Source organism: Notechis scutatus, chromosome Z (assembly GCF_049901735.1).
Source record: "Notechis scutatus isolate UNSWTSFEM ecotype Mainland chromosome Z, rNotScu1.2, whole genome shotgun sequence".
NCBI classification, from domain to species: Eukaryota; Metazoa; Chordata; class Lepidosauria; order Squamata; family Elapidae; genus Notechis; species Notechis scutatus.
In genome coordinates, this window is record NC_142025.1 from 10849297 (window position 1) to 10873139 (window position 23843).

At 37.9% G+C, this 23843-nt stretch overlaps 1 protein-coding gene across 3 annotated transcripts in view; it reads right to left on the bottom strand.

The window, feature by feature from the left end:
* Window positions 1–23843, bottom strand: part of PTPRN2 (protein tyrosine phosphatase receptor type N2) — a 753919-nt gene that overhangs the window by 527753 nt on the left and 202323 nt on the right. For 2 of the 3 annotated variants that reach the window (XM_087946244.1, XM_087946245.1), the window contains exons 4-5: window positions 17702–17822; window positions 16546–16696 (exon numbers count right to left, since the gene is read on the bottom strand). In XM_087946244.1, the coding sequence (XP_087802370.1) occupies window positions 16546–16696; window positions 17702–17822 (272 nt within the window). Of the gene's footprint in view, window positions 1–16545; window positions 16697–17701; window positions 17823–23843 lie in introns of those variants that run through there. The other variant, XM_087946246.1, reaches the window with a different exon arrangement.

Here is a 23843-nt window from a genome sequence, read left to right on the forward strand (position 1 = left end):
ATGATGTCAGTTTTATCAGGTAGACCAGACAGGAAACATGATCAGATAGGCTAAATCTACTTTATTGTAAAGTTACAGTAACAGAATCTTGGAAGTCTGCAAGTACAAATCTCCTGCCATTGCCTTTACAATGGAAACCAAGGAGCCTCCCACTGTCCAATTGTGATTATGCACTCTCTTAGTTGACCATTTCGTGTGCAGCACCTCTTCACTCTATTTCCCCAGGACTTTCCCATATACTATTATAGATTAAAACAATGAATGGGTTATTATATTATTTATTTAAGTTTGTCTATTTAAATAATGCTGCCTTGGAGAATTCGACAAACAAAATACTGAAGTTATTACATTACTGTTTAAAAAAAATCTGCCACAGGCTTATGTGATAAGCCATCTATTTTTTGAAAAAGAATAAAATTAAACTACTTTACCTCAATTAAACTACTTTACCTCAATTAGGGACTTAAAAAATTAAACTACTTTACCTCAGTTAGGGACTTAAAAATGTATTTGAAAGGAGATATTTGGAAGGAAGTATTCATTTTAAATGAGAAAATAATTTTTGAGACTAACGACTAGTGAAATTTTGTTGGAAAGTGCTCAACTTCATTCCACTTTTTCAGAAGGGCTTGTCAAAGAGAGTAAAATTAATTGGTTTTCATCAAAGAAATATCCAATGAGATTAAATCTTGCACTTCTTGTTCTGCATAATTTTGCCTTTGCATATTTCCTACTAGCAAGGTTTAGCAGCTTGTAAGCAGTTTTCTTTCGTAAATATTAGAAGAAATATTTTATCAATATATGAAACTTCCAATATACTATATAAAAGCTTAATGGACACCATTGCAATTTGAAAATTAGTATGGTGTAAAGGTTAAGTTGCTGGCGTAGAAACCAGGAAACTGTGAGTTCTTGGCCTCCCCTTAGGCATGAAAACCAGCTGGGCAGTCACATAACAACTCTAACTAGCAATTCCGCCGTAAATGAAGTGGATGCTGCTTTCTAGCTGGAAAGAGACAATACTATACTCAGTACCATAGTTTTGCCTTTTTTGTGCTTCCTAATCACTTTCCAATTCTTTGGAATGCTCAAGTGCCTGCTTATTGTCTCATACAGATCAAAATTAATGCAATCTGCAGGGGGAGGGAGCAAGGAGTAAGGATCAAGCAAAGACAAGAATACTTTCATTTTGTCCATCCATCTTGGCACAGAAATTGGAGAGAAAGAGAGTTCAAGAGAATGCTATAAACTGTTTGCATAACCTATCCATTTCCTCAGCCCAGATTACTGATGCAATTGCATTGCTCTCAATGTACGGTATATAAGAACAAACAGTTTACTCTCTGGAAATCCCTCTATCTCCTCTGCAGGAGGGAGAACAGAGATCAAGCATAGGAGAACACATACTGACTATAATAATGATCAAGTATCTGAGGGATCCTGTAAAGGTCATAAATGGTCTTATACTCCATAAAGTATTTTTTTTCAGCACAATTATTACTTCAAACGAAGTTATTGAATGAATGGTCGATAAGTAAGGACTACCTGTAACAAGTATGTTCACCACCTTGAGCTAATAAAAATGTATTACCTTAAAGGTAAGATAAAATCTAATAATAGTGCAAATTGTGCAAAGAAACAAAATAAACAGTAGCTCATGCACTCAGCTGGCGCAAGAAGATCACATAATCTGATTATAAACAATGACATAACACAATCACCAAAATGATTCACTAAAATATTTGTAAAAGATATGTGCCAGAAATGAAAAATTGGTAGTAACACAGAGTTGAAAAAGTAGTCAAATAGAGCAGGTTGAAATAGAGCAGGTGAGATTTCCAAATACATACTGATAAAGTATTGGCTCATAAGACAAAAAATATAAAAAGAAGAAAAGGAGGAAGTGTGGATAATTGATGTGGTGATAACAAAGATAGTAGTATAGAAAAGAGAGAATTGGAAAAGATCACGAAGTATCAAGATCTGAAAATTGAAATTATGACATAAACCAGCCATGGTGGGCCTAATCGTTATTAGCATATTGGGTGCCACACTCAAAAATCTTGCACAGCACATAGAAAATCTGCACACTGACAAAATTTTCATCAGTCACTTACAAAAGGTCACTTTGCTGGGATCCATGCATATATTATTCCAATATATTATGACAGTAGTCCCCAACCTTTCTGGGTGTATGGACCAGCAACAGCGGCAGCGGGGATGATTTCATGCATGCAAGCTACGTCCTGTACATGCACAAATGATGCCGCTTGTGCAGACCAGTTCCCAACAGGATTGGCACCAGTCCTTAGATTGCCTGCATTATGGCATCCTAGGGTCCTGGGAAGAACTCAATGCATATGAAGGCCAACACTAACTAAAGAACTGGCAGTGTGAATTCACACTGTTGTGAACAGGTAATATAACTTGTTCCAAATTAATAAAGATCATAAAGTGTTGCAATGTTTTTGGAAATACAACAAGGCTTTTGAAAATTATGTCCTTTTACTCTTCAAATCAATATGCAATATATGCTTTACAGGACAAATCCACATTATATGTTGTGCTCATCACCCTTACTTTTGATACAGATTTCTCTGAGTTAAGAGAACCTAAGGTCTATTTTATGGAAACTAATCTTATCTTACATTTCCCCTTTCCTTTGAGTTTTCCCACTTATGAGTCGAGGAATTTGTATTTACCATTTAAAGGAATTAACTTTACATGCACTTTTATTTTCATAGTTAGATATGGAATCTTGCCTTTCTATCTCAGCAATTAGTCCATTTGGGTCTATTACTGTTTTGCTTTCTTAAACATTTCTTTTTTATTGATCTTAAGACTAAAGGCTCCGTTGGAGATTGTAATCAGAAGTCACATATACAGACCTGTTTATCACAAGCTCTAGATAGGGGTATCCCTAAATAGTTATTAATATTAGTTTGCATGATTTGGCAGCGAATCTCTGGTTTGATCTTGTTAGCAATTTCCTCTTCTTATTGCTGAAGAACTTGCATAGTTCTTAGGCAAAAGAACAAAAAAAAAAAACAGTCATGTGTCTAAAATAAAATATAAAAATAAAATAAAATCTCCAAAATTAAAATTGCACAACTGGATTGATGTATTATCAAAATGAAGGTTTGATCATGAAGCAGCTGAGCTGATTGAAATCCTGCCTGATTGCAGTACGTCATAGGAGGGCTATTAGTCAAATAATTTTTTAAATGTTAGTGTTTATCAGTGTGAAGAATTTGAGCCCTAGAGAGTACAGAGATTATATTTTAGTCTTTCTTGTTAGTTTGTTGACCACTAAAATTGCCTTCCACCAAATACTGGAATAGAAATTTTACAAATACTTTAACTAGTGATAAATTAGAACAGTCACCGCTTTGAAACTTTGCACCAAAAAAACCCTTGAAAAGTTTAATATCTCTTGCACCTTCAGCCATCAATCCTTTTTACAGCCTATTTTTAGGAAGATTAAGAAACATATTTCTAATTCCCTTTTGTAGTTATGGGAATGGGTTGCTACTCAGCATTCTGATGGGGGTACGGTGGAAATATGCCAAGATATATGATCACTTTCTCTGAAGAAATCCCCAATCTTTACATCTTAATGGTCCAGCAGGGAGGAGAGGGGAACCAACCCACACAAGAGGTGTACTGGCTCATGTATGCATGTATATGCACCAGCCCATTTGTGCAAGTTGAGCTGCGCATGTGTGTGCCAGAGGTGGTAAACAGTAGGTTCTGACCAGTTCTGGAGAACCAGTAGCAAAAATTTTGAATAGTTCGGAGAACCAGAAAATGCCACCTCTGACTGGCCCCGCCCATCTATTCTCTGCCTCCTGAGTCCCAACTGATCGGCTGGGTCTTCTTTGGTTGCCTTGCACAGGAGAACAGAGCTGGAAAGCAGGTTAGTGGGGTGGGGAGGGAATGGGGATTTTGCAGTAACCTTCCCCCTACCACACCCACCAAGTCACGCCCACCAAGCCACACCCACAGAACCAGTAGTAAAAACTTTTGAATCCCACCACTGGTGTGCGTACCAGTCCATTGCACATGCAGATCAAACTGCATGCATGTGCACCGTTCCACCACTTATGCAGCCCAGCTCCAAAGAGGCCTCAGTCTAGTATTGGGCTGCAGCCCAGGAGTTGGGGATCCCTGCTCTAAAGCACTGTCAACAGCTATGAGTGAAAAGTTAAGGGGATTAAAGGACATTGCAGAGGATTAAAGGACATTGCAGTCCCAAAGGCATGGTCCAGAATCAGTTTGTGGAAAGCTGGTATCTAATATTTCCCAGGACAAAGACTGATGAGAATGAGAGGATGGAACTTGATGATGCCACAGGGAAGTATTGTTAATAAACACAAAACTGCACTTACAGTGTTGCTGTTTTAATTCCTGGTTGATCTGCGTTACAATTAGTATATTTTATTATCAAAAACTATTCAAGGTGTGTATGACCTAATCATATGATCTTCATACTAAAAGTTTGTAGAGATTCCCAGTCATCCAGGTCATAGTTGTCCCAACTGTGCTTTTTCAGGAGGCAACTGGACTTTGTTTTTTCTTTGAAGATGTTTCACTTCTCATCCAAGAAGTTTCTTCAGCTCTGACAGGATAGTGGGGAATGGAAGGATTTATATTCTTTGCAGGCAGCTGTTCATTTGCATCCTTTTAGAGCAGAGGTGTCAAACTAGCATCATCATGGCGGCGTCACATGACATATCAGGAGTTTTTTTTCCCCTTCACTAAACTGGTTGGGGGCGGGGCCATCACATGACACATCCGGCCTGCAGGCCACCAGTTTCATAGAGGCTGTTTTAGAGGCTCATCGGAGCACTTGGAGGTTTATCTGTGTCCTCAGAGTTACCTGAGTAGTGCTCCTGGTTCCTGTATTCTGCAGTTTTTCCTCTGGAAATCCAGTTGCCTCCTGAAAAAGCACCTTTGGGACAACCATGACCTGGATGACTGATAATCTCTACAGATTTTTAGCTATACAATTTGGGATGAACACCCTTTGAGTGGTGTGGGAGGAGGAATGGATTTACAGAGGAAAAATTGCAGACTGCAGGAACTATTTGCACTACTCAGGTGACCCTGAGGACACAGATATATCTCCAAGTGCTTCAACAACCCTCTAGAACAGGGGTGTCTAACCTTGGCAACCTTAAGACTTGTGGACTTCAACTCCCAGAATTCCTCAGCCAGCAAAGCTGGCTGAGGAATTCTGGGAATTGAAGTCCACAAGTCTTAAAGTTGCCAAGGTTGGACACCCCTGCTCTAGAAGGATGCAAATGACCAGCTGTCTGCAAGGAATATAAATTCCTTCCATTCCCCACCATCCAGTCAGAGCTAAAGAAGTTTCTTAGATGAGAAGCGAAACATCTTCAAAGAAAAACCAGGAAGTCCAGTTGCCTCCTGAAAAAGCACCTTTGGGATTCTTCATACTACAGAAATCTTTATTTTTACACCCTCCCTAAATGCTATTTTATTATAGAAATGCATTAACTGCCGTTCATGACATGTCTTCCATTTCCTTGGCTGCACTAGAAAATATTGATATATTTTTTTTGAATTACATGCATAAAATCATTTAAATGATTTTCTATTCTCTTTTACTTATCTCTTGCCAACTTCAGAAACAAGGGTAACATTAAGCAGCCAACAGCTCTAAGAGTAATTGCTGTTAATATATCATGAAACCACCAACAATTTACAAGGGAGGATAGTTCATCATGCTAAGACTCTTACATAACCTTTTTTTCCCACTCTGTGATACGCACTGAAGCTTTGAAATAATTCTAAAAGCTACTTCAGAGGAACCTGCATAATGAAGGCTGCTAATTAACACCTTCTAGTTAAAGGCATCATACAGAATACAGATGATAAAATCCCCCCAAAAAGGAGGGGAGGATCCAAGATTCTTTTTTTTTTTTGATGAAATCTAGTAATGATTTTACCTTTGAAGCCTGATTGTACAATTGCTACATAATGGGATAGATTACAGGCTGATTACCAAATGAGGAGCAATCTATTTTGCTGTAAATGCAGTTAAAGTAGAAGGCATCTACCAATCATTTGTTTTATCACAGTGTGTGTTATGGAAAGGAAAATAGATAAATACAACAGCTTTTTTCTAGGGAATGCACTTATCTTCAGCTTCATTTCTCAACTGAAATGTCATAATGCCCCCAGGGCTGCTTTTACTGCTACTATAACATTGTAGACATCCACATTAGTCTTCCTAATCATCAGTTTCTGTCTGGAGCTACTTCCTGCTTAGCCACCCAGTCCTATTGTTAACATGCTAGATGGAAGATTCACAACTGGCTACCCAACCACAGAAGTGGTATTCAGCAGGTTCTCACCAGTTCTGGAGAATCGGTAGTGGAAATTTTGAGTAATTTGGAGAGCCGGCAAATACCACCTCTGACTGGCCCCACCCCATCTATTTTCTGCCTCCCAAGTCCCAGCTGATTGGCTGAGTCTTCTTTTGTTGCCCTGCATAGGAGAACAGAGCTGGAAAGCAAGTTAGTGGGGTGGGGAGGGAATGGGGATTTTACAGTATCCTTCCCCTGCCACGCCCACCAAGCCACTCCCACCAAGCACCCCAACAGAAACAGTAGTAAAAAAAATGTAATCCCACCACTGTACCCAACTCTCTCCCAATGCTTTATATAAGAGTACCTATACACGATTGCTATAGCATTTCCACATGGCAATCAGCAATCACAGTATTTGCTCAAGCCACAAGATTTCCTTTTAGATGAAGAATAGTACATCTTTTAGTAAATTCACATTTGTCTGCTTATATAAACACTCAACTATATGTGTGTGTTTAAATCACAAGAAATTAAATCCTACAGATTTTATTTATACCCTGCCTCTTATTATTTGTAGAAATAGCTCAAGGTAACAAACATATCCAATACACTTTCTTCCTCCAAGTTTCCCCACAACAATCATGGGAATGGGCTGGGCTGTGCTGGGCTGAGGGACAGAGAGTATGACTGGTCCAAGGTCACCCAAGGGACTTCATCTATAAGGCAGGACTTGAACTCACAGTCTCCTCCTTGGTAACCTCATGCCTTAATCACTAGACAAAATAGTTTCAGTGCCCAGCAGGTGTCTATGGAGATTCTCAATCATCCAGGTCATGGTTGCCCCCAAACCATGCTTTTCCAAAAAGAAACTAGACTTCCTTGGTTTTTTCTTCTTCTTTTCCTTTTCCTTTCTCATGCAAAAGAAGAAGCTTTTTGGATGAGAAGCAAAATGTTTTTAAGAAAAGAAATCAAGAAACTTCAGTTGACTTATGGAAAAGCATTTTGGGGGGCATCAGCATATGTTTATGCTTCTCTGAAATGTATGATAAATGGTACCACATGGCCATAAACATTTATTTAAAATGAAAGTGTCTAAAGAATTGGGGGTTTTATTGGACTTACATACTGAACAGATAATAATAACCTATGTCAGAGATTGGTTAAGCTTAGTTCTTTTAGCTGGGAAAGGAAGGAAAGCGCAAATTTCTATCATTATCACCTTTCAAGACGCTACTCCTAATTTAGCCAGGTGGAATGAAAACATTTTGAAGAAGGCATTACAGCTGCATGTTATCTAGGGAATCACTGCATATTAAGCAGGTAGCACTTATAATCAATATTCTAAGCTAACGCTTAACAGTTATCATATTTAGTGTTTCATATCACTTTGCCTTAAAAACACTTTATAAATCTGTGCAGGGGTGGGATTCAAATTTTTTAACAACCAGTTCTGTGGGCATGGCTTAGTTGGTGGGCATGGCTTGGTGGTCATGTGACTGGCTGGGTGTGGCCAACTCAATATCACTCACATCGAGGCATGCATCTCCTCTCCTGGCCTCTCATGGCTGTGGGGATGCTGCAACAGTCGTAAGTGTGAAAAATTTTATTTATTTATTTATTTGATTTGTCAATTGTTTACAAGATAATAAGTACAAGTGTATACATAGTTGTGAATATATGAAATGGGTACATATAAGAAAAATAAAAGAATAAGAGAAACAATAGGACAGGGACGGTAGGCACGTTGGTGCGCTTATGCACGCCCCCTACAGACCTCTTAGGAAAGGGGTGAGGTCAATAGTAGACAGTCTAAGGTTAAAGTTTTTGGGGTTTGGGGAAGAGACTACAGAGTCGGGTAGAGTATTCCAGACATTGTCCACTCTATTGCTGAAGTCGTATTTCCTGCAATCAAGTTTGGTGCGGTTTACTTTGAGTTTGTATCTGTTGTGTGCTCTTGTGTTGTTATGGTTAAAGCTGAAGTATTCATTGACAGGTAGGACATTGCAATGTATGATTTTATATACCATGCTTAAGTCGGACCGAAGACGGCGTAATTCGAGGTTTTCTAGTTTTAGAATTTCGAGTCTGGTGGCGTAAGGTATTCTATAACGGGTAGAAGAGTGGAGAACTCTTCTTGTGAAATACTTCTGGACTTTCTCAATTGTGTTAATATCACATACGTGATAAGGATTCCAGACTGATGAACTGTATTCGAGTATTGGTCTAGCAAATGTTTTGTATGCTCTGGTTAGTAGTGAGATATTACCAGAGAAAAGCAACGTAGGATTAGGTTAACAACTCTTAATGCCTTTTTGGCTATGTAGTTGCAGTGAGCTCTAGCACTTAGATCATTAGAGGTGAGTATTCCCAGGTCCTTTACAGAGCTTGGGTCATCAACAAGATCTTGACTATTCAGCTTGTATTTTATTTTCTGATTTTTTTACCAATATGTAAGACAGAGCATTTATTTGTTGAGATTTGGAGTTGCCATATGTTAGACCATTCAGATACATAGTCTAGATCTTTTGAAGGGTAGTAGTATTGTCTGTGGTATTGAACAGCTTTACATCATCAGCGAAGAGAACGCAATTGCTCTTGATATGATCACAAAGGTCGTTTATGTAGATTATGAAGAGAGTTGGTCCTAGAACACTGCCTTGGGGAACACCACTATTGACAGGTACTGGATTTGATAGGGCGTTCCCAATTTTGACCATTTGTTGTCTGTTTGACAGGAATGCTTCTATCCAGTTATTCAGTTGTCCAGAGATACCATAAGATTTTATTTTTAGGAGTAGTTTGTCGTGTACCACTGAATCAAAGGCTTTGCAGAAGTCTATGTAGATTGCGTCTATTGCTTTGCCCTGGTCGAGTTGTGTAGTCCATATGTTTTTGCAGTGTAAGAGTTGCAGATTACAGGATAGTTTTTTTCTGAAACCAAATTGTTTATTGGAGAGTAGGTTGTTTGTCTCTAAATGGAGGATGATGGATTGGTTAATAATTGATTCCATGACTTTACAGGTGACGCAGCATAAGGAGATTGGTCTGTAATTTTCAACTAGGCTTGGGTCTCCCTTTTTGAAGATGGGAATGACTGTGGCTTGTAACCATAGGTTGGGCAAGGAGCTGGTTCTGAAAGATTTTTCAAAGATTATGCTTAGAGGTTTGGCTATGGCAGCGGATAGTTTTCTTAAGAAGTAGGCACATATTCCATCCGGTCCAATAGATAGAGATGGTTTTAGGTTGCGTAGTGCTTTTTCAACGTTGTCTACTGTAAAATCGATATGTATTAGATCATTATTGTTGTCTGTGGTACGGCTAGGAAACATTGGGCATGATCCATTACTGTTTACAAACACTGAGCCGAAGAATGTGTTAAAGATGTTGGCTTTAATGGTGTCGCGCTGCAGTCTTTACCATCAGGTCCTATCAAGGGAGAGGATGGACCTTGAGTCTTTTAGTTTGTTGTTTACAAAATTGTAAAAAGCACGGGTGGAATTGGTGCTTAGAAAGTTTTCCTCTTGTTTAATGTGGTAATTGGTGCATTCGGTCTTTATCTGGTGGCATAAATTTTTGTATCGGTTTTTGAAATTAGCAACGTGACCAGATTTGTTTTTCCGCCAGAGTGATCTCTTTTTGGATTGAAGTTTCCTTATTGATATGGGTAATCTGCTTTTTGTTTTGTTTTTGGAGTTGTTGTTGGAACATATAGTTTGATGACTCTTTTGACTTCAAGTAAAAATATGTTGTAATGGTCTTCAACAGTATTGCATCCAGTGAATAGAGATTGCCAATCGAGGGATGAGAGATCGTTATCTATAAGATCATAGTTGCCTTTTTGAAGTTACAACTAGGGATGACATCGTTGTGGTGATTTTTGTGTGGACGTATGTTGAGGCAAAAGTCAATCATATTGTGATCACTACTGGAAAAGGGTTCTTTGGTTTGTATTCGGTAAATTAAATTCAAACTATTGCAGAAGATGAGATCGAGGCAGTTGTTCAGTCTAGTGTTGTTGGTTACTAGTTGTTCAAGACCTAGATTTGTAATAGCATTGTAGAAGGTTGTGTGTATGATTTCAGTTGTACAATTATTTAGGGTCCAGTCAATATGAGGTAGATTGAAATCTCCAAGAAAGATAAAAGGGTATGGGCAGGATGTAGCCCATGTTAGTAGTGTATTTAGCTTGTTTACATGTTCGATGTCATAATCAGGTGCTCTGTAACATAGTAAGAATCGAATTGTGATATTTAAGGATAGTTCACAGATGATGGTTTCAGGAAGGGCAAGCTCCTGGGTAACTTGGATATTTTTTAGATGTAAGGATTTTTTATAGAATATAGCAACACCACCTCCTCGACGATTTTCACGATCTGATCGGTAAACATGATAGTCTCTTACTGTGGTAATGGAGTCGGGGAGAGATGCATTGAGCCATGTTTCACAGACAAATATAATGTCGAAGTTAGCCATATTTAAGAGGATGAGAAATGGTCGTAAGTCACTTTTTTCAGTGCTATTGTAACTTTGAATGCTCGCTCCACACAATGGAGGGGGAAAAAACTCCAGAGAAGTTCCTAAGACAGGAAGTCTAGTCCTGCCAAGAATGTAATAAGGATTAACGGAGAGGCAGTTTCTGTAAGCAACACCAGAATGTTTCCTTCCTGCCTTCCTTACAGGATTAGGCCAGTAATTTCTTCTAACAACCAGTTCTCTGAACTGGTTAGAATGTTAACAACCAGTTCTAGCGAATAGGTGTGAACCTGTAGAATCCGACCCCTGAATCTGTGGCCTAAAATAAAGTATTGCCCCGTTTCCATAATATAAATGGTGCTTACATAAACATTATATACCTGTGATGGTGAATCTATGGCATACAGAGCCATTTCTGCCAGAACGTGAGAGGTCACCTGGAAGAGTCCCACTGCACATGCGTGCGTGCCCCCCCACCAGCTAGCTGATTGTTAGGTATCTGCCGTGCATGCGTGGGAGAGATGCGCACAGGATTGCATGCATAAAGGCACGCAACCACTTGCATGCACACACCTCTGTGCATGCTTACTGGGATAGCTAGAACTCCAAGGACCAGCCATAATCACGATTTATTCAGCACCACTGTAATCTTGAATAATTGCTGAATAAATGGCCATAAGTCAAAGATTGCTTTTAATGGATTGATTTCTTTAGGAGTTGTTATAAAAGGCAGTCCCTAAGCTATTGGCTAAGGCTGGATGAGACAGTGGAATAATGGATCAGAGCAGCATTCCTAAGCAACATAGATCAGGAGTGAGGAGGTATTCCCTCACTCAGATTCTTATCCTTGCAGATGCATAGGCCGTTCGCACATTGTTACCTTTAATGCAATACTTATTTCTTACCCAAGTGCCCCATTTCTCGCCACGGCTGAAATATTTAAACAACACATATATTTCTGTATCAAAAGATGAGCATATGAAATGATGCAGCCATCTCCCCAGTTTGCCTTAATCAAATTGGTTAGTAACTTACTGAGGGCAGAATCAACTGTAGTATTTTAAGAATGGAGAAAGAGCAAAGAAAACTGGAAACATATGTTTCTAAGTATGTCCTTTAGCAGACAGTATTGTACTGTGCTTTTAAAAATGTGTATTCCAGGACTACTTTTTATTCTATAGACCCAACACCTCTGTGTATCTGTCTCCAAGGCAACACAGAATAATAATAGTGAATGGTGTCATCATAATACATTTCCTTACTAAAGAGCTCCAGCATAGAGAATGATTTATGGATTCATATGACATCCGCAGCTTCACCAAAATACCTCTTGGACACATTTTCACTTTTCAACAGCTTCAAAGAAAATCCTCAGTTCACTGGAGTTTCAGAAAGAACTAAGCCAAAAGCACCAGAGGCAAATGAAAGCATTAATTAATTCATAAACTACTCTTGACACATTTTTGCTGGATTCTTTCATTATGGCTAGCACATCTATTATCTTGCTCCTTAAATTTTGAATTGTTGATTTTATGCAAGCTGATAACATATTTTCTACATTCAACAGGGGAAAAATCCCTTACTTTTCATGCTTTATTTTAGAATATTGATCCCACAAAAAGTCTTCGATTCTCTTTGCATGTACTTGATGTAGAAGACGACCAGGTGGAACCCGAGAGTGGAGTCAAAGATGTCATCAGTTTGAAGTCGTTACATTCCTACAAGACACCCAAGTCCAGCCCCTCCCCTCCCCCACAAATTCTATTAAGCCTTTTCTGGCTCCAATTTGGTTTGACTATTAGTAGATCAGATTCTTTCCTATAGTTAGCATGAAATAAACTTTTAGTGCTTTGAACTCTACTCCTGTTCCTGATTTTTCTGTACCTGCCACCAGATGAAACATTTCGCTATCTGTATTCTATACTGCATGTTAATATGCCTCCTATTCTTTAACTGGTTTCAATTCTTTTCTGCCTTTATGTCATCAATATGTTGTCAGATTCCATCACTTCATTACCATAACCTCCATAACAGCAACAATCCTTGTCATTTCAATTTATTTATCTATTCTGGAACTTGATAGGCTTCGTTCACACATAAGATTGAATACCAAGTTGATTTGCTAGTTTCAGATTCTGTCTAGTGCTATGCCACAGCATAGGATAAGGTTGTACAATACACATGCATATTAGTAAACCAGAGAAAGAGGGTGTGTTCTGTAAATAGAGTCTGTATTTTATCTGAATAACACTTGCCACAGCTGTGGAGAATAGCAGAACTAAGAGGAAAGGTATTACAGCCTGAATCATTAATGCAATGGGAAGATTGCATCTTCCCTTATCTCCTACATCAGGATGGAAGCTGTTCTGGTTTAACCCATAAGCCAGAAAACAAACAGATACTGTGAGTTGTTTAGCCCTTCTCTGCCATTAGAACATTCTAATTCTAATTATCAGTTGCCATAGGACTGAACTTCTGAAGGAAAGAAGATAGATGGACAATACAATATAAGAGATAAAATATTCAATTAAGATAAAATAATAATAATAAATCACCATACTAAAATAATAATAATAAAATCACCATACTATGGAATCAAGAATAGACATTATACTTTGGTATCTAAGGAAGCTAGCCATAACTGCTTCTGATGTGGCCACAATGAAATCATTCCAGTTGCCTTGAAATTTCCTGAAGAGTCATTCTTCAGTTATATGTATTATAGCTTTTTCCAGAGCACCACAATCACATTGCAGGATCTCGGCCATTCACCACTTAAAGAGCTTTGCCTTAGTACTGATTCACCACTTAAAGAGCTTTGCCTGACCTGTACTGATTCTATTCAGGTGGCTCCAGATTTTGGGGAGAAACTACATTCCTGGAAGTAGTTTTTTTGGATCTGCATGATATCTCATTGTGGTTATTAAAAGTTTCCCATCTTAAAAATGTCTTCAAAGAAGAAAAAACAAGAAAGTCCAGTTGCCTCCTGAAAAAACACTTTTGGGACAACCATGACCTGGATGACTGAGAATCTTTTTGCCCATCTTAAACATCAATCTTCATCTAGATCATAAGACTGTGATATGTTATCCCAAATTGGTTTCCTAGACTTATGCCTAGTGAGAGGAAAAGAATGTAATATTTTGTGCATTGGAAGGTCTCTGGGAGTCAATGGCATGTTTACCTTATTCCACTCTCAAACTATCTGTTGTTGTTGCCTGAGATCAGGAGGAGCAATGTTAGAAAGAACATAGAGCAGCAGTGTGTTTCAAAAAATTTTTTACCACCGGTTCGGTGGGTCTGGCTTGGTGGCTGCACTTTGCACGTGTGCACACACTTTGTGCATGCATGCACCAAATGTGCACTTTGCACAGGTGCAGAGACGTTTTGACTCACCTCCTGCAATCCTGCACTCTCGCTGTCGCTTCAGCAGTTGCCACGCAGCAATCTGCTGGCCACACAAAGTAGCTGTGCTTCAAAAGCAGGACAGAAGGTGAGTATGGGAGCCCAGGTGGGCCCAACAGCAGTTCCTCAGAGAGAACCAGTTTGGTCTCCGCTGCTAATCGGTGCTACCAGCTCGGCAGAACTGGGCCGAACCGGTAGAATATCACCACTGACATAGAGCCATGAGAATGGTGTGGATTTAAGGGTTCCAGATATTATTTCTATTGTGCCATTAAGGTGAACATCAATCTTATTGGTATGATAACTTCTTTCTCATATATGTGCTCAGTCTTTGGCAACAGAGTATACTCATGATTGTGCCATTATACACAGTGCTTTCTCTTGTGCTCTCCAACCTGTTCCCATGATTTTCCTCATCAAGTTGTTCCTGGTTGTCAATTACTTCAAGATGTTTTCCCAATGTAAAGCATCAGTCAAGGAACTTTCTGAGATGGTTTGGATGGTAGTAGTATTTTATCCTCTCCCAGAGGTGTGATTCAACCAGTGTAACAACCAATTCAGTGAGTGTGTGCTTCGCCCACACCAGTCTGAACCGGTAGAATCCCACCCCTGTTCTTTCCACAAAAGGATATGTTTAACTCTTTCTTTGTTGTATGATTGCTTTGATGGAAAGTGGTTGTCCCTTCTTTCCAGGCCGGGTTCCACACAAAGAGAAGCTGCTGTAAGCAAATTCTGGCTCTCGCTTCATTTATCAAAGCTGGTTTCTAAAAATGACTAAAAACTTCCATAGCTTTTATTGATTTGACTGCAGCTTATGGCATGGTATGGCTTGATGGTTGGATGCTCAAGCTGAAGAAAACTTCAGCTGTCTTAAAGTATTCTGTCTTAAAGTAACAGGCCTTCTGGAGAACATGTTTTAAAAACCTGATACTTCAAGGTCACTGTAGGAAGCACTAGTAAATCCTTTTCCATTAAGAATGACTTGCCACTGGGATCAGTTCTAGCCCCATTCCTAACTACGTATATATAGTGATTTTCCAGAAACCAACTCTGAAAATCATTGCTATGCAGATAATGTGGAAATAGCTATCCAAACCAAGGATTTTGAGGAAGTAGAATACATTCTCACTAAGGATCTGAGTTCCTAAGTCAATATTATGAGAAGTGGAGGCTATGTCCTAACCCAGATAATAAAGGTTGCTTGGATAGTGCAACAGAAGTATTATAAATTGGATTTGGAGGATAAAGAAGGTAAAAGGCACTGACTTAGTCATCCGGTAAGTTCAAAACTCAGCTATTTCATCACAAGATACCTGATTATTAACATTTTGATATATTTGTTTCTGTAAGCCAAATCCTTAGGCACATATCCAAACTGTAATGTCCTGAGTAAATCCTTCTTTTTTTAAAAAAAATATTCCTAAAGTTTTACATGAAGAATGAGGACCATCAGAAACTCTTCAAATGCCGACCATTGATTCTATTTAATTTATTTTTAATATAAACAGATGAAATGGGAAGTTGGCACAATGAAAAGCAATGCATTAACTTCAAAATCATATGCAGAAAATAAAGGTCCCATTGGGATATTCATGAGCATCGTGCAGACTAATTCACACCTATTGATAAATGGTATTTTGTGAATTGCTGTATCAGTCATTTTGTGAGCGTACCTAATACATGGATTCAAAATTCTAAGTATACAGCAGAACCTCTGCTCACAATCATATTTCCTTCCATAACTTTGGTCTCAACCTGATTTGGTTGAGACCTGAACCAGAGGTGGTATTCAGCAGGTTCTGACCAGTTCTGGTGAACTGGTAGCAGAAATTTTGCGTAGTTCGGAGAACTAGCAAATACCATATCTGACTGGCCCAGCTCCCATCTATTCTCTCCCTCCCGAGTCCCAGCTGATTGGCTGGGTCTTCTTTGGTTGCTTTGCACAGGAGAACAGAGCTGGAAAGCAGGTTAGTGGGGTTGGGGAGATAATGGGATTTTGCAATAACCTTCCCCCAGGAGTGGGGAGGGAATGATGATTTTACAGTATCCTTCCCCTGCCATGCCCACCATACACATGTCCACACACAGGACCAGTAGTAAAAATGTTTGAATCCCACCACTGCCCAAATCTAATTTTGGAAATTTGGCACTTACAAAAAAATGGTGCAGTTGGGGAAATTGGCCATGGGGAAAAAGTTATGTATGTTTTGGTCAGAACCCAATTTGGTCGTGGTCAGAAGCATTCGTGAACAGAGGTTCTACAATACTCCCACTATAAACTGGGTCACTTTTCCACAAATAGATTGTAACAGCAAAATGAAATAAGCTCTTTTACCTTAAAAGGGGATTTGTTGGCATTTATTGTTGAATATAAATTTGGAGTGCCAGACTGAGAAAGAATATCCAGGTAGGTAAGGTATTGTTGAGGGGTATTGGCAAAGCTCACATCTTTTTCCAAATTCATGTCAGGTGCCTGTTTTGAAATCCTAGGCAACACAATCAAGGTAAATAACATTATCTGTATTCAAAAAATACACAATAGATTTTTAAAAAATAACATATAACCTGTGTTATACGGTACATGATTTATATTTTCAGGGAAGGGAAGAGAATAGTGGCATCATTAAAAAGTAGAAATATGCCATGGCAAAAAAAAATCATATTAATAATAAGCTTTTTTTTAAAAAAAAAAATAGAATAAGTCTTTAGGCTAAAAGGAAGAAACAGATTTATGAAATAAAAAAACAGTTTGACAAAATAATTTGACGGAACACATACCAACTGTAAAGCATTTCAGCAAAGTTTCAATCTCTGTTGTGAATAAGTGTTTTTAAATCTCAGTTTTAGGGCTGTTATCACATGAACTGTTTTTTTTTTTTTAAAAAAAAACCTATTAAACATTCTCCTCTTGTTAGGAAATTCTTAAAGGGAGCACTCTACTCTTTGTGGGTGTGTGAGTGTGTGTGGGTGTGTGTATTTCCTAGAAAGTATCATCACAAGGAGTTGAGTGCTACCCTTAATGTTTTATATGTATGTATGTATCTATATATGACATTCCTAGAAAGTATCATCATAAAGAGTAGAGTGCTACCTTATATAAATATTGGGTAATTGCCATTTACAAACTTCCCAGCTAGCCTTCCAACCAAATCAATGGGGAAAGCCAAATTATTTAACAATCACATATTCAAATTAGCAATGTAGTTAACAACCGTGGTAAAAAAGAAAAAGATAGTAAAATCAGGTGTGATTCAATTTAATAACCAATTTGCTTAGAAAGAAAAATTCTGGTCTCAATTGTGATCAGAAATTGAGGCTTATCTATGTTTTCCCTCTGTAATCTTATTCTTATCCATGTTTTCCATTTAATTCATTTAGTACTATATTTTAATTGTAGATCTTATCGTGCACCATCCAGAATCAATCCAGAATTTGTGTAAGATGGGCAACCATATAAATTTGACAAATAAATAAAATGCATGAAGATATACCTGGTTGAATCTTCAGGATCTTCAGATGAGGATGTTTCCAGATGCCAGTCATGGGTCTTAGGGAGATTAGAAAGTTCACGGGCAATAATATGCTGTGTATAATCATCATGCCATGTAAACCCTGCAAAATAGTTGCAAAAATACTGATCCAGAAAGTTGAGAATTTGGCAAACAAACCAGGAAAAAAAAAACATACTGATCTTGCACTACATAAGAAATTATCACAATGCATTCAATGTTGGTAGGCTTTTTTTAATAAATCAATTTCCTACTTGTTTTAGAAGAATAGCGACAGGATTCCTTGTTCCTGCAAATTATTGGGCTATCTGTACCGAAATACTGACATTTTTAATGTTTTTTTTCTGAAAAAGGCAGTGGGTGTTATGATGAGATTTTAAAAGATTATATTTAATAGAATTTTAGCATTTTCTTAGTCACAGAGGAACTATAAAGCAAGCAGCTTTATTGTCTAATGTGGTTACTTTTCTTTAGTTACGGAAAAGAGCTGGAATGAATTTCAGAGCTGAATAGTGAGATATATAATGAAAAGTTATTTCTCAGAACTGTATCTCATTAGGTTCGTAATATATTCCAAAATATATCACCATTTTATATGATGTTGCTGGAACAAGCTAATAATATCTGGGCATGAATTACACTGAAAACTATAACCATCAACAGCAGAGTAATCTATCTAGGGATCAATGTGTGTTTATTTTACCTCAACTAATAGTTTTAAACAAGGTCAAAGTATCATTGTGAAAGTAAATTCAATGCAATTATGTATTAATTACATCCCTTATTAATCTCATGGTAATTATACTTAGAATAATGATGTGATCCCAAGAATAATTACTAGTTTGTAAATGTTATGATTAACATTTTTAGCTCATATAGGATTACCACCTGGAATTATCCATAATGATTTAATATGTCTATATTATTACCAATATTGAAATTCAACTTTCTGATATCTTATTGTACAATGAAATATTAATCACTGATATTGCAACAGCAGTGTTAATACTTCTTGGTCAATTAATCTGAAGAGCAGCTTTATATTTTATAAAAAAATATTCATTTATTAGCACTAATCAGTTTTAATGAGTACCTCAAAAAGAATGTTCAGTTCCATAGGATTTATTTCCATTTGATACTATATAACCTGTGAAACAATAGGTCTAAAAATACACACAGTAATATGGCAACGGTTTGATGAACTTTGACATATATGTCAACAAACAAAATACAAACAAAAAAATTAAATGTCATTTTCACTTTTATTTTACACTGCAGGCATTGGTTTACATTAAATATTTAGCCTAAGCTGACACAATGGAACAAAGACAACAGGACAATGAGTTGTGAAATGACTATTAGATAGAAAACTCTATTTTAGAAATTCCTAAGGAAATAATATGTCTTGTACAGCTTTCTTTTTCAGTGATATTATTTTAACACCTGAGCTTTTAAACAGTATTCAGAATCTTTTAATTTGCCAACTACAACATCATTTTCATTTCCAATAGCTCCTTGTCTTTATAGGTAATTTGTAAAAAATTAAAAAACGGTGGAAGATTGCACCCCAAGATTTTCACTTTTATTTCAATATGCACCCTTCCTAGAAAAAAAGGCAAAAGTTTGGGAAGAATAGATGAAAGTAAGAATTGAGAAAAGTAGGTTTAAAAAGTGTGAAACAGTTTTCTTTTTTTAATGGAGGATATTTTATCATTGGTCATACTCAATATAGTAGCTATACTTGTAATGAGCAAGGCTCATTGCGTGTGGTATCTTGACTGTGTAGCCTAGTGCAGCTTGAAATTCCAAATGTGCTTATCAGACACAAAAGGCGACAATGCCTCAACAATTGTGAAAAGGTTTAAAAAAAACTTCTGAGAATAGGAAGAGACCAACTTTGATCAAATATAATACCAATCTACAGTTTAAAGTTATACAAACTAGCCCCACCCATTCCTTTCTCTCGCAATATATTGAATTCTACCTTTTATCTAGCTGTACAGGTAGTCCTTGATTTATGACAATGATTGAGCCCAAAAAATTTCATTATTAAGCAAGACAGTTGTCAAGTGAATTTTGCCCCATTTTACGACCTTTCTTGATACAGTTCTTAAGTGAATCACTGCAGTTGTTAACATTTCTGACACAGTTGTTAAGGGAAACTGGCTTCCCCATCGACTTTGCTCTTCAGACAGTTGAAAAAGGGGATCACATGGCCTCTGGACACTGCAAACATCATAAATACATGCTAGTTGCCAAGCATCCAAATTTGAGGATGACTATGGGAATGCAGCAACAATCATAAGTGTGAAAAATGCTCATAAAGTGCCATCTCAAGGCTGCTCAGCATCACCTGGTGCTGAGATGGGTTGCAAACGAATTTAATAAATAAACAAATCGATTTCTTTCGGTACCTTTGAATGATTTCTAAGCTAATGGTTGTAGGTCTAGGATTCCCTGTAATTTTTTGTTTGATCTCTAATCAAGTTTGTTTTTTATCTTTTGTTCCATACCAGCATGGTGAGTATTACCCTTTGCACCAAAAAAACAAAATTAAAAAAAAATCTCTGAAGATTCATCTTAATGGCTCTTTATTGCAATTTTAATTCCAGCTATTTTAACCATCTGTTTTACTAACTACACAGAGATTAAAAATCAATGGAAAGCAAGGATAAAATATTTCAAAAACTATCCCTCTTTTATAGCTGCACTCTTCATGATGTGTGGTTAGGGCTAAGCAGATCTCTAAGACAATGCTTCATTTTGACAAAAAAATCCTTCAAAACTTATTCACAAAGGAGCCCAAACACAGATATGCATAGTTTTAGTAGCAAAAAATCCATGTTACTTCACTTCACTATATCCTTAGCCTCTTCTGACATTTACAACATGTTGATGTTTAGATGTTGCTTCTGCAACATCTCTCTTCTCCTGGCGCAGATAAACATCTACAAAGTACAAAGCATCATTCACAAAGATCCATGGGTAGCACGGAAAAACAATCAGCTACATTCTTTAATTTGTTTGTTTTGAGGAGAAAATCTCAACCCAGGATGCTCAATAAAATAGCTTTCACAGGAGCATTAACACCAAGTAAACACCCAGAATCAAAGTTAAGTCTGATAAACAATAGCAATATTACTTTGCAATTTCCCAACCCTTTGTCTCTACTATTATAAGCTACTGCTTTGCTACAACTCAATTACATCAATTTAACACATAAGGTTATACAGGACTGCAGTTTTTCCATGTTACTAATGTAGAATTGTTCGGTAATACTACCAATTAAGAATCCCTGCTGGAGCTCTGCCTTTGGTGAACATCTTCCTACTGAAAATTCCCACCAATGAGCAATGAAAAAACAAGCAGCCACATTAAGGAACCTAGTTAAGGCAGTAGTCCTGAAAAGTTATTAATTAAAACAGAGAAATACAAACTGAAACATTATATGATTAAATAGCAATTATTGAAGAAATGTAAGATATCTGTCACATGAAGCAACTAAAGAGTTTTATGGAAACTTAGAAATGAAAACTTTGATTACAACAGAATTGTACCAGGCATCATGAGGCATGGCAAACACCCTCCAAAAGAATCTTACATTTTTTTTTCATGCTATTTAGAGTATACAGCTATTATATTATATTATATTATATTATATTATATTATATTATATTATATTATATTATATTATATTATATTATATTATATTATTATATTATATATTATTATATTATATTATATTATATTATATTATATTATATTATATTATATTATATTATTATATTAATTATATTATATTATATATATTATATTATATTATATTATATTATATTATTATGTTATGTTATGTTATGTTATGTTATGTTATGTTATGTTATGTTATGTTATGTTATGTTATTATATTATCAGTGTAGTGTAGTGTAGTGTAGTGTAGTGTAGTGTAGCGTAGTGTAGTATAGTATAGTATAGTATAGTATAGTATAGTATAGTATAGTATAGTATAGTAGGCACATTGCAAGGGTCTGCCGAAACAAAAAGAGCTATAGTCCAAAAAGACGAGGCAGTACCCCCCCCCAGAACTAAGGAGAAGCCAACCGGAAGTCGTTGGAGCCGGGAAAATAGAAGTCAGCGACTCAACGAGAAGGAAGAAACATATCAGACGATTATTATTGGGAATGCCAGAGCAACTGATACTAAGAAGGTTCGAATAAATGTCCAGATAGAAGGAGAGCCTTGCGAAATGGAAGTAGACTCCGGCTCATATCTGTCAATGGTATCATGGAACACGATAAAAAACTTGATACCAGAAATACGACGAAAAGAACTCGAAGAGCAAAGCCTGACGATAAAAGACTACCAAGGAAACAAGATTCTGGTAGTGGGATTGGGACATTTCAAGGTAAAATTTAAGAAACACACTGAAATTCTTCCATTGACCATCATTGACCGAGACCGCCCCAGCCTGCTTGGTTTAGAATGGTTCGCGCCCCTGGGAATCGAAGTGACAGGAATCAACAGCGTCACCGTGACAGACTGGGAAAAAGACCTGATGGAGGAGTTCCATGACGTATTCGACGGGACCTTAGGCAAGTACCGTGGGACCCCTATCTCATTTTGCCTAAACCCGAACATAGCCCCCATCAGGCTAAAGGCCAGACGCGTTCCCTTTGCGTTAAAGCCAAAAATCGATGAGCAGCTAAACAAACTCATCGCACAGGGGGTGTTAGAGCCAATCGACCATGCGAGATGGGAAACCCCGATTGTGACTCCCGTGAAACCAGATGGGTCCGTGCGCATCTGTGGTGACTATAAGGCCACCCTGAACCATGCATTGCAGTAGAGCGCATATCCCGTTCCAGTAGTCCAGCACCTTTTGCACTCATTGGGGGGAGGAAAATTTTTTGCAAAGCTCGATCTCGCGCAGGCATATCAACAGTTGCTGGTTGATTCCGAGACGGCAGAGGCACAAACTATCGTAACACATAGGGGGGCCTTTAAATGCAACAGATTACAATTTGGTGTCAGCGTGGCCCCCAGCGTTTTCCAAAGCCTCCTCCAAGGACTAAAAGGGGTGGTTCCCTATTTTGATGATGTATTAATATCAGCCGGAAATAAAAAACAACTAAAGGACCAGTTAAGGGCAATCTTGCAAAAGTTTAGAGAAGCAGGACTCAAGGTCAAAAAAGAAAAATGCCAACTTGCCACAAATCAGGTTGAGTTCCTAGGATATCCTATTGATGAAGCAGGAATCCACCCCACCGAGAAAAAAATACGAGCGATAAAAGAAGCACCCAGACCCAAAAACAAAATGGATTTGCAGGCATTCTTGGGACTCATTAATTTTTATAATGTCTTTTTGCCGCAGAAGGCAACAATAGCGGAACCACTGCATAGACTACTCGATAAAAAAAGCCATCTGGAAATGGGGCCGACAAGAAGAAGCTGCATTCCAAAGAATTAAGGACTTGATTACATCCAAATCTGTATTGATCCAATACAGCGACATGCTACCACTGACTGTCACCTGAGACGCTTCACCATTCAGCGTAGGCGCAATACTTAGCCACATACTACCTGATGGCAGGGAGGCGCCAATCACCTTTTATTCCAAAACGTTGTCCAAAGCTGAAAGAAACTACAGCCAACTGGATAGAGAAGCCTTGGCCGCTATCTCGGGGGTAAAACATTTTCACGCATATCTTTATGGTAGGACATTTTCTTTGATTACCGACCACAAGCCACTGCTAGGAATCCTGACCGGAGACAGGGCCACCCCCAACATCCTGTCTCCAAGGATGACAAGATGGTCAGAATTTCTTGCAGCCTACAATTACAAGCTCGTCTATCGGCCAGGAAAAGCCATACCCCACGCCAACGCATTGAGCCGCTCACCTCTACCAGACCACGACCCAGCTCCCACCACACACCCCCTGCAAATTGAAATGATATCGAACTTGCCCATCACCGCATCGGACATTGCAAGGAAAACTGCAAAAGATGCACTAATGAGCCGACTCCTGAACTGGGTGGGGAGGGGTTGGCCGGAACACGACAAAAATGAGACTTTTAAACCGTTCAAAAACTGGCAAACTGAGCTGTCAATTGAAAAAGGATGCATATT